Source organism: Pleurodeles waltl, chromosome 4_1 (genome assembly GCF_031143425.1).
Source record: "Pleurodeles waltl isolate 20211129_DDA chromosome 4_1, aPleWal1.hap1.20221129, whole genome shotgun sequence".
Taxonomy (NCBI): domain Eukaryota; kingdom Metazoa; phylum Chordata; class Amphibia; order Caudata; family Salamandridae; genus Pleurodeles; species Pleurodeles waltl.
Window position 1 is genome coordinate 734,774,651 of NC_090442.1, and position 14,087 is coordinate 734,788,737.

The 14,087-nt window shown below is 43.9% G+C and overlaps 1 protein-coding gene across 2 annotated transcripts in view; it reads left to right on the top strand.

The window, feature by feature from the left end:
- Positions 1-1,112: 1,112 nt before the first annotated feature.
- The window catches only part of COPG2 (COPI coat complex subunit gamma 2), a 297,572-nt gene continuing 284,597 nt past the window's right edge, over positions 1,113-14,087 (top strand). The window contains exon 1 of one of the 2 annotated variants that reach the window (XM_069229321.1): positions 1,113-1,248. In XM_069229321.1, coding sequence (XP_069085422.1) covers positions 1,212-1,248 — 37 coding nt within the window. In that variant the 5' untranslated portion in view covers positions 1,113-1,211. The remainder of the gene's footprint in view (positions 1,249-14,087) is intronic. The other variant, XM_069229320.1, reaches the window with a different exon arrangement.

The following is a 14,087-nucleotide window of genomic DNA, read 5'->3' on the forward strand; positions in this document are numbered from 1 at the left end:
CAAATGTTTGGATCGGTGTGTCCTCTGAGCGGCTACTCCAAGCAACTCTCAACATGGAAACAGTAAAGACAATGCCACACAAACTCGAGCCACAAAGCCAACTTTAAATCTTAGCTCTGTCCTGTTTTGCGTGACAATTCGCATTGCAATTGTTAGTGCTTTGCTGAGAATATATATAGTAAAAATAAAATGCACTTGTTAAAAGAGACTCAAACACACCCAACAGGAACCCCTGATCACACATGAAACATCAAAGACGCTGACAACAGGGGAAGGAAAAAAAAAAAAATGGTGGAAGAGAAGCAGGGATGATGGATGAGAAGTAGGGATGATGGATAAGAAGCAGGGATGAGGTGCAGGGATTAGAAGTAGGGATGATGGATGAGAAGTAGGGATAATATATGATGGATGAGAAGTAGGGATGATGGATGAGAAGTAGGGATGATGGATGAGAAGTATGGATGAGGAGTGAGGAATGAGGATGTCCTAAAATGGATGCTGTACCAGAGAAGGACTTCGCCTTTATGGTGCTTTCCAGACAACTACATTGTGTGTTTGGGGTCAATTGAAAGCAGATTATATACAAATAAATACATGAAAAAACACATAGACTGTGACGAGGAAGGCATCATGTTGAGAAGTGAGAAAGCCATCAGATCTCTAAAATGCCTTCATTTTATTTTAAGAGAGAGTTAAACGCTAGCCCCAAGGACCATGTTGCAAATACAGCATCCTTCCACCTCCCTGATAGCGTTACGGCCGCCCCACCTGCCGCTCTTTGCATTAAGTATGATGAGGCACTAAAATGCAATTAAAATCATTATTTTATTAACAAATATTAGGTTAACCTGACATTTTTTTGTATAATAATGTTGTTATTGTATTAGTAATTATTAAACCGGTGACTACTTCTTAAAAGTAAAAACACCTCGTACGTGTTACAGAAACTACTGTTCTGTGAAGAACTTCTATTTTGGAGATGACTGTGTTTGTAATAAACGAGAAGCCAAACGACTTAAGACAGCAGCGAACTGCCCTTGAGCCACGAAAACAGCAACGTGGAGGCAGGCAAGGCTCGAGGTACGCTAGATTCGCATGGCCGCGCCCCTTCATTAGCATTAAAGACGCCGGTCGTTCCTTCCGCTCATGCGCGGTGGCGCCTGGAATCCCTGTCTGTCAGAGGCGCCCCATCAGGCACAGCATCGGCCGCAATGATCAAGAAGTTCGACAAGAAGGACGAGGAGTCCGGTACGGGGTGGGGAAACACGACGCTAGGATGGAGGGAGGGGCGAGAGACCACCGAGGAGAAACGTAATGGGATTATGACAGGAGAGGTCTGCTCATGGCCTTCAATCCTCGGTCTTGCGTAATTTACTACCGGCACATGAGGCGCTAAGCTCGACCAGTCCTACAGAGACAAGCCGCTGAATGCAAAAGCATTAGTTTTCCCGGTCTTCGCGGAATAGTAAAGAACAGACTCTTGGGACCGGTGTGGCTTTTTCGGCGAATATGAGGGAGGGGTTGTACTGGTGTAGTGGCGGTGCATAGAGACAGGGATGTTTACCTACTAGTAAGCACGTTAAATGTATTTGCAGTCATAGCGATGTGGTGCAGGAAACTTACACTGTCTGAGTTTTGTGGCCTAGGACTAAAGTCTTTAAGACTGTTCTAAGGTGGTAGATTGCACTCAGTGATAGATAAGCCACCCCCTGCTCCTAGGGCAGTATTATAGGTTAAGAGTATTGGCTCCCCTTTCCTGAAAGTCGACTCATTGCACTCTTTTTTTCGATTTTTTTATTGACCATGCTGCACAGCATCTTGGCTATGCTGTACAACATCACCGAAAGGCATTGTAAAGGCAGTATGTCCCAAATACGAGTCTTATTGCCTTTGCCAATGTTTGTTAAACCTCTTTGCTGAATAAGCCGTATGCAAGTGCATTAAAATGTGGTCTTTCTCTCAGATGGTTACTTTTACCCTCTCCTCGGCTCTCTTCTGCAATTACCATTGCGCTAGAGAGAAGAGATCACTATGGTAGTGAAGTTAGTGAATGTCTTTAATATTATTTGAAAAATTAACTGTTTCTGCGTTTTTGTTTCAATGTACGTAATGTTAAATGAGGAGCTGAAGACCCTCGTGCCGTTGCGCTGTATAGTAGGCACAGACCTTGTTTCTCTTATGTTTGATATCTTGTCAGTAATGTCTTGGTATGGTGACACATTTGTGTTTGGGGGGAAGAGGGGTGTTTGGGTACAGTGGCGTCACAAGTGCAAAGCTGAGTACAGTCTTGTTCTGGAGAATCTGTAAACTCTGAATTGCCTAGCCGGGAAGAATATCAATTATGTTCAATTCTGTTTACTGGTCAGACTTGTATTTAGTTTCACGTCAAGAATCGGGTGTATGTTGATACTTGAATGAATAGTGCACGTATAGCAGTGCCTACATACTTGTCTTCTTTGGGAACTGGGCCCACTTCTTTTGTGTGACGGTAGGAATAATGGAAATCACTATCTGTTGTTTGTATTTATATTATGACACACTCGAAATCTCCACTCTGTAGTTATAGTTCAGCCACACCTTCCATTGAAAGGCATATTTTGATTTCCGTAACGTTTGACTTGGACAGGTTTGCACCGAATACATCCAGCCAAGGCTCAGCATGGCAATTTTCATGAAGATCTGTGCGAAAGGTTGGGGGGTCCAAAGGAGTGGGAGAATAATGAAAAACGTTGTTTTCCCATTTGACCTCTAACAGGAAAATATACATCAGCTAGGCTGTTGCTCATCATGACTAAAAGTTAGTGGCATAAAGGAGAACAGTGACTTTGAGTGTCATGGAGTAGAGTGGTGTGTTATTGAGTGGCTTAGAGAGTTGTAGAGTTGAGTGGTGTTGAGTGTCAAAGTGAAATACAGCGTCCTAGAGTGGAGTGTTGTAGAGTGGAGTACAGTGGCCTAGAGTGAAGTGGAGTAAAGTACAATGGTTTTGAGTAAAGAGGCATTGCATTGGCAGTAAGTGAATTGTTTTTGAGTGCAGTGAAGTGGAGTAGAATGGTGCATGGTGGAGTGGCACAGAGTAGAGTGTAGTAGCTTAGAGTGGAATGGCACAGGGATGGAGTAGAGTGCAGTGGCATAGAGTAGATTGCTTCAGAGTAGAATGAAGTAGGGCAGGGTAAAGTGGAATGGTGCAGGCTATAGTTCAAATGTGTAGAGTAGAGTAGAGTGGAGTACACTGATACAGAGTAGATTAGAGTGGCGTAGAGTATGCGTTTGTACCCACCGTGGGACAAGAATGCAGCTTCTCTTTCGAATCAAAGGAGAAAGAGAGAATATCAGATTGCAGTGGCATAGAATAGATTGTTTTAGAGTAGAGTGAAGTGGTGTAGAGTAGAGTGGCATAGAGTAGTTGTGTGGAGTGTACTGTGTAGGAAGCTGGCTATTTATATTGTGGGCCAAAAAGTAGTATACTGTGTAAAGAGTCCAAGCAAAACCCAGAGGAATTACAGAGGCACAAATAACACTCCAGATGCTCTCTTTTGTGGTAGTGTGGGCGACCAGTTAAGCATATCAGAGGGTAGCGCTATGTATGTATTGCACAGAAAAGCAGTAAGCGAGACACACACTCGATAAAGAAATCAGATACCAATTTATAAAAAAAAATAACAGATACTCTTATATAAATGTCGATACCAAGATCATCGGAACTGGGTGAGTACTTTTCGAGTTATGAGTTTTTACAGTTTTCAAAAGTTGACTGCGATTTTTGGAGTGGTGATGTTATCCTTTGTGGGGGAAAACATATACTGCATACGGGTACTTATCAGCGACTTAAGGTGAGGATGGGGCAAGGCCTAAGGCAACATCAACAGTTCACCTCAGGGGGAGGGTGTTGGGGGTGGGGGGGCTCTGAGGAGTCCGGCTGCAAAGGTGTGTTACTGCCACGGGTGTCCCATTCACTTCAATGGAGATTGGTCCGGTCAGAAAGAGGCTGCAAGCAGGGAGTGGGTGGCCAGTCTGGGGACCACAGAGGGATTCGACCCTTGAGAACCTTGGGCACGTAGGAGCACCGCTGGCCCACTTCTCCTGCAGCTGTGGGGCTCGGGTGCAGTGGTGTCTTTTGGTGTCTGGTTCTGATGCAGGAGATACTTGCGGTTCGAGGGGGTCTGCAGAAAGATGCTGCAGGCAGCATCAGGAAGTCCACTGTTGGCAAACCAAAGGTGGAATTTGGTTCTGGAGGGCCTGGGGACCATGCTGGCATAGTTGGCCCACAGGTGCAGTGGTGCACTCCAGTGTTGGGTTTTGGCAGTCCGGAGTCCATTGGCGACTGCAGGGCAGGAGCTCTGTGATTCCACTGGAGATCCTCGTTACTTCTCGAGGTGCTGACAGTCCTCCTAAGCTTTTGGAGGCAGAACAGCAGCAGGACGGGCTGCCTTTGGCACATTTGGCGAGGACAGCAGGCATGCTGCTGGGGTTGGGGCTAAGTCAGTTGCTGCTCCTCAGTTCTTGCTTCTCATGGCTCTTCGGGTCCTTCTTCTTCTGTAGTCCAGCAAATCTGAGGTCAAGGTATCGGAGGCCCCCTAAATACTCTATTTAGGGGTGGTAAGTGGAGTGAAAGGTAGTAGCCTCTACCTATCACTGACCCCTGGTGCTACTTACCCTAGGGGTCACTACACCCCCTAGATTTCCAATTCCTTTGGGGAGTGGGTGTCACCCTGTCCCAGAATTCCTAATTCCACCACACAAGATGATGGAATTCCTAAGGCTATGTTCATTTCAGGCTGGCCACCCTAGAGGTGTGTACAGCCTGCAAATGCAACACGCCTCCTGCATATCTGATTTCCCTCCTGTCTAGGTGCCTAACGTGCCCTGGGGTGGGGGGAATGTCTTGGAATGCAGATTTGCAGGTCAACTTGTTGGGAGGGATAGGTTAACACCCCTGCCAAAGCAGGGTTTGTTCCTGACCGCCCGAGAGCAAGTGCTGTCACCCTTGGGGGTCATAAACTCGTCTGTTGGTGGCAGACTGGTGGAAACTAGTCAGTCAGCCCACCAGCAGTTGGTAGGTTTTCAGGGTGCACCTCGAAGATGCCCGCTGAGTGCATGTATTAATAAATCCATCACTGGAATCAGTGAGGGTTTATTCATATAAGTTGTTTGATACCAAACATCCCTATTTTCAGAGAAGCCATCACGTAGCTGGGGAACTCGTGAACCAGTGTCCGGCACATGTATTTAAAATGACTTCCTTGTTCACCTGCTATGCCTAAGAATCGACAAAGGCATGGTAGAGGCATATTTGCTCATGCAGATATGCCCTCACCTATATATAATGTGCCCTGCCTTAGGGCTGGAAGGCCTGCTGTAGGGTGACTTGCAAATATTACATACAGTGTTAGGGGACATGGCACAGATGTGGGCCATGTTGTGTTTTCACCTTTTGGAGCACCTTGTCATGCAGTGGCAGTCTGTATGCATTTGGTGCTGAGGGCCCTTAGAGTGGCACAAGCTGTGCTGCAGCTCTTGGGGGATCTGCTTTAGTACCCCTGTCCTAGGGACCAGAGGCACCATTTACTAGGGCCGTACAGAGGTGCTAGAGGTCCTGGCCACTTGGGGATCAAGTGACCAGGTGTCGTGTTTTGGCAGAAGGAACACTGGCACTGGGGACCTGGTTAGCAGGAACCCAGTGCACTTTAGTCAAAGTTGCATCAAAAACACAGCAAAAAGTGTGTGGGGGGGGCTTCTGCAACCAGTACCCAGTTTCCTGCACACTGGCATAGAGTGGAGGGGTTCACAGTAGAGTGGAGTGGTCTAGACTGCAGTTGTGTATAGTGTAGTAGAGTGCACTGGCATAGAGTAAAGTGGTCCAGAGTATTAGAGAGGTGTAGAGTGAAGTGTCATACAGTAGAGTGACGCAGTGGCATAGAATGCAGTGGTGCAGATTAGAGTACCACAGAGCTCAGTGGCAGTGTTGCAGAGTAGAGTGTCGTAGAGTGCAGTGGCATACAGTAGAGCAGTGCAGAGAAAAGTAACATAGAGAGCAGTGGCGTAGAGTTCAGTGGTGTAGAATGCATTGGCTTTGAATAAAGTGGTATTGAGTGGAATAGAATGGCGTGGAGTGCACTGATATAGAGTAGATTTGATTCGGAGTAGAGTGAAGTGGTGTAGAGTGCAGTGGTGCAGAGTTGATTAAAGTGGCTTAGAGTGGAATGGCATGTGGTGCAGTGTAGAGTGGAGTGACATAGAGTGCAGTGCATTGGCGTGGAGTTCAGTGGCCAGGAGTACAGTGTTGCAGAGTAGACTGGCGTAGAGTGCAGTGGTGTATGGTAGAGTGGTTCAGAGTGGAATGGTGGTGGGAGCAGTGGCGTAGAGTACAGTGGTGCAGAGTAGAAAAGAGTGGCATAGAGTACAATGGTGCACTGTAGAATGTAGTGGCGTAGAGTATGCTGGTGTAGAGTACCGTGGTGCAGAGAAGGTTTACATAGAGTGCATTCGTTTTGAGTAAAGTGGTAAAGAGTGCAGTGGTAAGAGTAGAGTTCAGTGGTGTAGAGTGGTGCCTCACATATTGCAGTGGCACAGAGTAAATTGTTTCAGAGTACAGTGGAGTGGAATGGTGTATGGTAGAGTGGAGAAGTGCAGGATAGAGGGCAGTGGCAACGAGTAGATTAGAGTGGGCGGCATAGAGTGGAGTGATACAGAGTACAGTGCATTGGAGTAGAGTGCAGGGCTGCAGACTGGAATGGCTTAGAGTGCAGTAGTGCATAGTAGAATGGGGTAGAGTGCATTTGTATAGAGTAGAGCGATGTAGATTAGAGAGGCGTAGAGTGCAGCTGTGTTGAGTGGTGTAGAGTGGAGTATGCACGATGTGGTAGCGCACTGCCATTAGACAACACATCTTTGATTTAAATAACCATGACGTTTGCACAGACATACAGTTTTACTGATAAAAGTATGCATCCCACAAATGATAATGTGTGGAACTGTCATCACCTAGTGTATTGATTTGTTTTGATGGTGTTAAAATATTTGTTCCAACCACACTTAAGAATTACTACCAGGAGTCAGCTTGATTGTTACATAAATCCTCTCACTTTGAAGTCAGAGAAAGAAAACTAAACACCAAGCTCCCACAGAAGACAGAGTGATATTTGACCTCTACCTGTGAATGCACAGCAAATGTGACAAGTTAAGAACAAGATTTAAAGTACTGTTCAGAGAAAGGGAGCACTCGGAAGGATACTGTAAATGCGATTTTGGCAGCGGAAGGGACAATATTAAGCTGGACAGCCTAAAACAAAAAGAGCTAGCAAAAAGAAAGCAAGAAAATGTGAGTTACATACCCAAAAGCCACTGGTAAGTAACGGGTGGAATGCTTTTCCAGGGAATCTTTCCAAATGTCCCCAAGATGTTGTTAGCAAACCAGACAGCTGCACTGTGTGGTAGGCTTTGGCCTAAAAGAGACGTACATTGTAGACAGTGTTAGAAATGGGGTTGTGTTGCCTGCATTGCTAACCATAAATTGGTGAAAAAAAATAGCAAAGGAGCCAAAACACACACACATTCACATTTTAATTATATCTCCAAGTTAGCTGAATGAAAATTGACTAATAAACTGGAATAAAATTTTGGTGGATTTTTGATAAGTGGTTTCAGAGTTAAGAGCAGAGAAAATGTCCTAATGGAAAGCCTATGTTATTTGTGAATGTTGCAAGTTTTGGTCTCCTGGTGTCACTTTTGATTTTCATTTGTTTGAGTTAACGTCTTCAAATTTGTCATGCTTAAAGATTGCCTACCAAATGAATGCAGTGTTCCCCTCCAGGGTTAGTGCACATTTCAGAAATAGCTGGAATGGTATTAAGTGTAACAAGCGTTGTCAAAGCCAATAGGACTCAACTATGTAAGAGTTATTGGCCTTGCCAGTATCATTTAGCCATGTTATACAGCATTGTGGCTGCTGTTCAGCCTGGGTAAAAATTAGTGGTGTGGCCTAGAGGAAAGTGGTGGTATGGAGTGGCATATTGTAGAGTGCAGTGGTTTGGCGCAGAGTGGAATGGGGTGGGGTAGAGTCCCATTGAACGGCATTGTGTGGACTGGAGTGGCATAGAGTTGAGCAGATTGCCGTGGTGTGTAGTAGAATGTCGCAGAGTGGCACTATGTGGAGTTGCGTTGTTTGTGGTAGAGTGGCACAGAGTAGTAAAGATGTGGGTGTAAGTAACTAAAGCATCAATACAGACAGCAGATAGGGTGAAAGCAACATAAACAAGAAGCGTACGCCTGTGTTAAAAATGGAAAACTACATTGCACATCCAGGAATAATAGCAGAACACTTATAAAAGAAAAAAAAAATAGTACGCTGCAAAGGATGAGGAAGAAATACGTACTTGGTCCGTACCCCATGAAGAAGCTAACATAAGAAAGAAAGGGAAGCCTACGGGAGTTAAGCAATCGAAAGATTGTAAATGAAAGTGACAGCGAAAACAACCAAAGGTATGCTGCTTGGGTGGGTGAGCACACTGAATTCTAAACAATATTTCTCTCATCACAGCACATGCCCTGTGTAGGTGAGACTTAAAAAATGGGATTTCCTATACCAAGAGGTGGCAGTCTTAACTACGGAGTTGGCAATAGTGACTCTGTGATTATAGGTAATTAGAGTTTTGTATTGGAAGTGTCCTTGTTAATGTACTTTTAACTATGGTGACAATTGAATAATTTATGTAGAATTTGTCTGTCATTTGATATATCCAGTTTAGTTTCTTCATATCAAATTTTATGCAGATCGGGCAATATGGGAGGCAAAGGTAGTCAAATGATGTAATAGCAGTGTTTCTTAATTTGAGTTCAAGAATTTTTGCTCTCCACTACTGCAGAGACCACAGAATACGTGTTGTATGATAATGGAGTAAAAAAGTAGACCCTTGTTATGTTGCCACATGTTTGTTATGCAGTTACTGCACTGTGGTATAGTACGTCTCAATTGAGAATGGCCTTATTAACCTTAGATAAAAAGCGAAAGTTTATAGTACATGCAAACAATCCACTATAGTGGAATACATTGCCACAAAGTTGTCAGGTAAGCGTGACGTAATTTGTTTGCATCCGCAAAACTGCAAAGAGCACCTGTAGTGCTCTCAGGCTTGAAAGATCTTAACTGGTCCCTATTGTCCTTCGGCCACTGATCTTCTGTCTTTGGGGAGCTATGTTAACTGGACACCGTTTCTAAAGAACATGCTTTACTCCCCCCACTTTATTCTTCAATTTGGTTAGGTTTCTCATTTTGGATGGTGAATTTGAGGTGAATGGACTTCTGGTCAATAGACTTGTGACTGTTTTTGCTGGAAAAGTAGCTGCATAGATCTAAAGACACTTGGTTTTCCAGTGTTGCACTCCGAGCCAGACGCTAAGGCTGACATCAGACTTGTCTGAACCAACTGTTTACTTTGCATCTTACTGCTGGCATTTGTCTCTCTGTGACTTAGATTTGTTTGTGCGATAGGCATTTATTGTAGCAAACTGGTTTGTATATTGGTTAACTGGAAGACCTAGCAGAAGGGGAGTCTCCACAGGTAAAACAAGGAAAGAAAGATCTTCTTTTGAAAAACCCTCACCCACCAGGGTTACCCCTTGGTGGCATGCTTCATCATTCGGTTCCTTCTGTTCTGCTACGGAACGGAGCGTGCTATATCCAACGAGATACGTGGGAGCACTGGTATATTTTCATCAATGCAACTCCAGTGAAGGGAGTGATAGGAGTGGGGGGGGTCTTGAAGAGGTTAAAAATACCTGCCTGCTAGTGGTTCCAATACTTTAATAGATCTCCTAGTGGCGGTATAGTTAACAAGCATTTGCAAAGCAACGGGTCTCACTGTTGCTCAAGTTAGAGCTTTTAGCGTTGTAAACTCCTAACCGGACTTTTCTTTCCACACAATTTGAAAGAAAAAAAACGAGCGCTATCGCACTATGTAAAACGCAGCGCGATGAAATTGAAAACCAAAAAAACGAGTGTGATTGCGATATGTGGAAAATAAAAAGATAAAGTAGCGCAGAAACCATGCTGAAAACATTGAGCCTCGTAAGTTTTCAGTAGTTGGCCGGTGCGCTCGAGGAGGGCTAAACACTGGAAGAGGTGTGATGTATGCATGCCTTTCACTAATGAAAGCAAGCAGATTTTAAAAGGCAAGCCCATGAACCAATAAAGTGACGGGCGTGGTTACAAGCCCAAAGAGAGATTACAACAGGGATGGAGCGCTTGGGCGCTCAACCCTAAAAAAGGGGTACTTGGAAGTAGGGTATACAATGTACCTTACTGGTCTACATGTTTCAAAGCCTGCCCCGTGGCTTATCATTCGGATCAAGGATGACTCCCTGGTTCTACTCCTCGCAGAGAGATCAAATATACAAGCACTTACTTTGCATGCTAAAGGCTAGAGAATACTATACCTATCTTGTGTAGTGTCATTAAAGTAATACCTGGAGAGACATAAAAGACACAATTAAGCTGCCCCTGTGAAAGAGAACAATGGTGGGTGTGCAGATTGCGCACACATCTGAAGGGGTTAAATGAGCACATTCCATGGAGCCAGCAGATGAAACCGTAATATCACGATTGCAACTGCATTGGTAATCACCATATCATTACATTTGGGAGCATAGCACCTCTAACCTATGTATTTTATGATCTACAGGGTGGGTCCGTTCAATATGCAGCATGTTATGACCATTTCTTAACCTTAGTATCAATATAATGCTTAGCCAAACCGGATCTGATTTTTCTGTATTTTAACCTGTCAAAATAGCTTTTTTCACAAGCAGTCTGGGATACCTAAAGGGGCTCTCATGAATAACGCGGAGGGCCAAGGAGAACCACCATTTTGTTTAGGTTAGCAGTCTAGAGCTATGACGTATTCTTACATCGTAGCACGCTGCTATGAACGCACAGAAGCCGACCTCTCGGAGTTTAAGAACTCCTTCCATTTGCAAATCGTTAACATTTGGACCCGGGAGAGATGAGAAATAGGTAAAGGAGCAGGAGTGTCGCTTTGATGTAAGTGTAACCTTGTTTTCTCCTCATCGCGTCTTAGGCGCTGGCCATCAGAGTAGTTTATTAAATTTTAATGCCATATTACATCTTTAAAGTGTGATTATAAGCACACTCCCACCCGGCGGATCTATGGCACTGGAGCCAGTAACCTACAAAGTATGTCATGCATGGACCCTGTGTATTATTCTGTCTGCTTTACGTGTTCTATGTTAAGTTTGTCTTGTGTTGTCCACAGACTGCAAAACTATTATAATTTATCAGTACTCATCACTTGATCATTGAAAACCACGTGTGTTTTACATATTTGAGGTGTTGTTTGCTCAGTTCTGGCACCACACCCACAAGCATACAAAACATATTTTGGCCCAATATTGCACAGGGGCAGGTTAATTGTGTCTTTTATGTCTCTACAGGTATTACTTTGATGACACCACATAAGACAGGTGTAGTATTCTCTATCCTCTAGCATGCAAAGTACGTGCTTGCATATTCGATCTCTCTGCAAGGAGTGGAACCAGGGAATCATCCTTGGTCCTGATGATAAGCCTAGGGGTAGGCTTTTGAAACGTAGACCAGGAAGGCAGGTACATTATATACCCTACTTGAACGTAACCCCCCTTTTTAACCATACCGCCACTAGCAGATCTAATAAAATATTGGAACCGCTAGGAGGCAATTATTTTTAACCTGCTTTTTTGAGACCGATAGTCCAGATCACAGATACCTACTTCAAGGATACAAAATACGTACTATGTTTCATAAAAGACATAGCCTTTGACCCAAAGACTGAGATATTAGTGGTATTAGATGTGGAAAGCTGGTATACCAGTCTCCCTCACACAGATACATTACACATAATTGAGGTAATTTTTTAAGTAGACTGGGAGTATCAAACACCACAGAATGTGGTGATGGAGTGTTGCTGTTTGGGCATAACATGGAATTTCTTTGAATTTGAGGGAACTCTTTACCTTCAGAAACACAAGACCAGCATGGGAAGCTCTTTCGCACCAAGCCTAGCTGGCCTCTATGTCCACCATCTTGACAAACAGAAGATCCTTACTCCTCTTAATCAGTACAGACAGAATATCAAAGTGTGGAAAAGATACATTGATGACATACTGGTCATATGGAAGGGTGAGGCAGCATTGATAGAAACCTTCCTAGAATGTTTGAATAGACAGGACGAGTTTCTGAGAGTTATTCACACATTGAGCAATGAACAAATAGTTTCCTTGGATTTGAACATCATAGCCACACAAGGGACTTTAAAGACAACCATTCATGAAAAACCTACAGCTGAGAACTGTTTGCTCTTATATGTCAGCTCCCACCGCGTCACCTTAGGGAGAACCTCCCTTTTGGACATTTCCTAAGACTAAGAAAGAATTGTTCAGAGGTAGATGACTACAAGGAACAAGCTCAAAGGCTAGCATCTAAGCTGGAGGCAAGGAAATACTCACCCAGGATAGTCAATCAAGCCATGAAACGAACTCGCAACAACAATAGAGATGCTTTATTGGATATTCCTACTCCATAAAGAAAGGGAAGAGAAACCAATATGCATTACGACATTCAACATAGCTTCCAACTTAGTGAGCAAGATTGCCAACAAACATTGGCGTATCCTTAATAGTGGCTCCTTGAATATTCCTAAACCTATGCTCTCACATAGACAGGGGGAAAAGTCTGAGGGACATGCTGGTGCATACCCATCCCTGACAAACACATAAAAAACCAGACAGAACAAATAATATACTCCTGCCCACAGGACATTGCCCATGTGGCGGATGCAGTGTTTGCCATCTTACCAAAGTCACCAAAACAATAGTTTTCAATGACAACACGACATGGGATATCAGAGTTTTTACCAACTGTAACACCCAAGTAGTAGTGTATCTGATAACCTGCCCTTGTAATTTACATTATTTTGGTATGACCACGTGCAAGGTTAGAACCAGATTCTGCGAACATCGCAGTAACCTGAGGTGTGGATGTGCCACCACAAAGATGTCCGCCCACTATAAAGAAAAAGCCCACACAGTAGAGGACTACTAGTGGGTCAATCTGGAGCATCTAAAAGACACTAGTAACTGTGAATCCAGACTTATTGAAGGAGAACAATGGTGTGTTTACAGATTGTGCACACATCTGAAGGGGTTAAATGAGCACATTCCATGGACCCAGCTGATGAAGCAGTAATATCATGAGTGCAACTGCGTTGGTAATCACCAAATTATTACATTTGAGAGCATAGCACCTCTAACCCATATATATATATATATATATATATATATATATATATATATATATATATATATATATATATATTAACAACAGCGTGAGTCCATTCAATAGGCAGCAGTTTATGACTGTTTCTTAACCTTAGCATCAATATAATGCCCAGCCAAACCGGATCTGATTTGTCTGCATTTTAACCCATCAAAATAGTTTTTTTCACAGACAGCCTCTGGGACACCTAAAGGGGCCCTCTTGGCCAACACAGAGGGCCGAGGAGAGCCGCCATTTTGTTCAGGTCATTAATCTGGGCTACAACGTATTCTTACATCATAGCACGCTGCTATGAATGCACGGAAACCTGATTCCAGGAGTTTAAGAACTCCGTCCATTTGGAAACCAGTAACATTCGGACCCCGTGGAGGTGAGAAATAGTTAAAGGAGCAGCAGTGCGGCTTTGACGATGTAAGTGCAACCCTGATTTCCCCTCACCGCCTTTTTGACACTGGCCACCAGAGGAGTTTATTGTATTTTGATGCCATATTATTACATCTTTAGAGTGAGACTATAAGTGCACCCCCACCCAGCGGATCTATGGCACTGGAGTCGGTACCTACAAAGTATGTCATGCATGGGCCCTGTGTGTATAATTCTGTGTGCTTTGCGTGTTCCATGTTGTTTGTCTTGTATTGTCCACAGACATTGCAAAAACTATAATGATAATTTATCAGTACTCATCACTTGATCATTGAAAACCACAAGTCTTTTACACGTTTGGGGTGTTGTTTGCTCAGGCACCACACCCACAAGCATACAA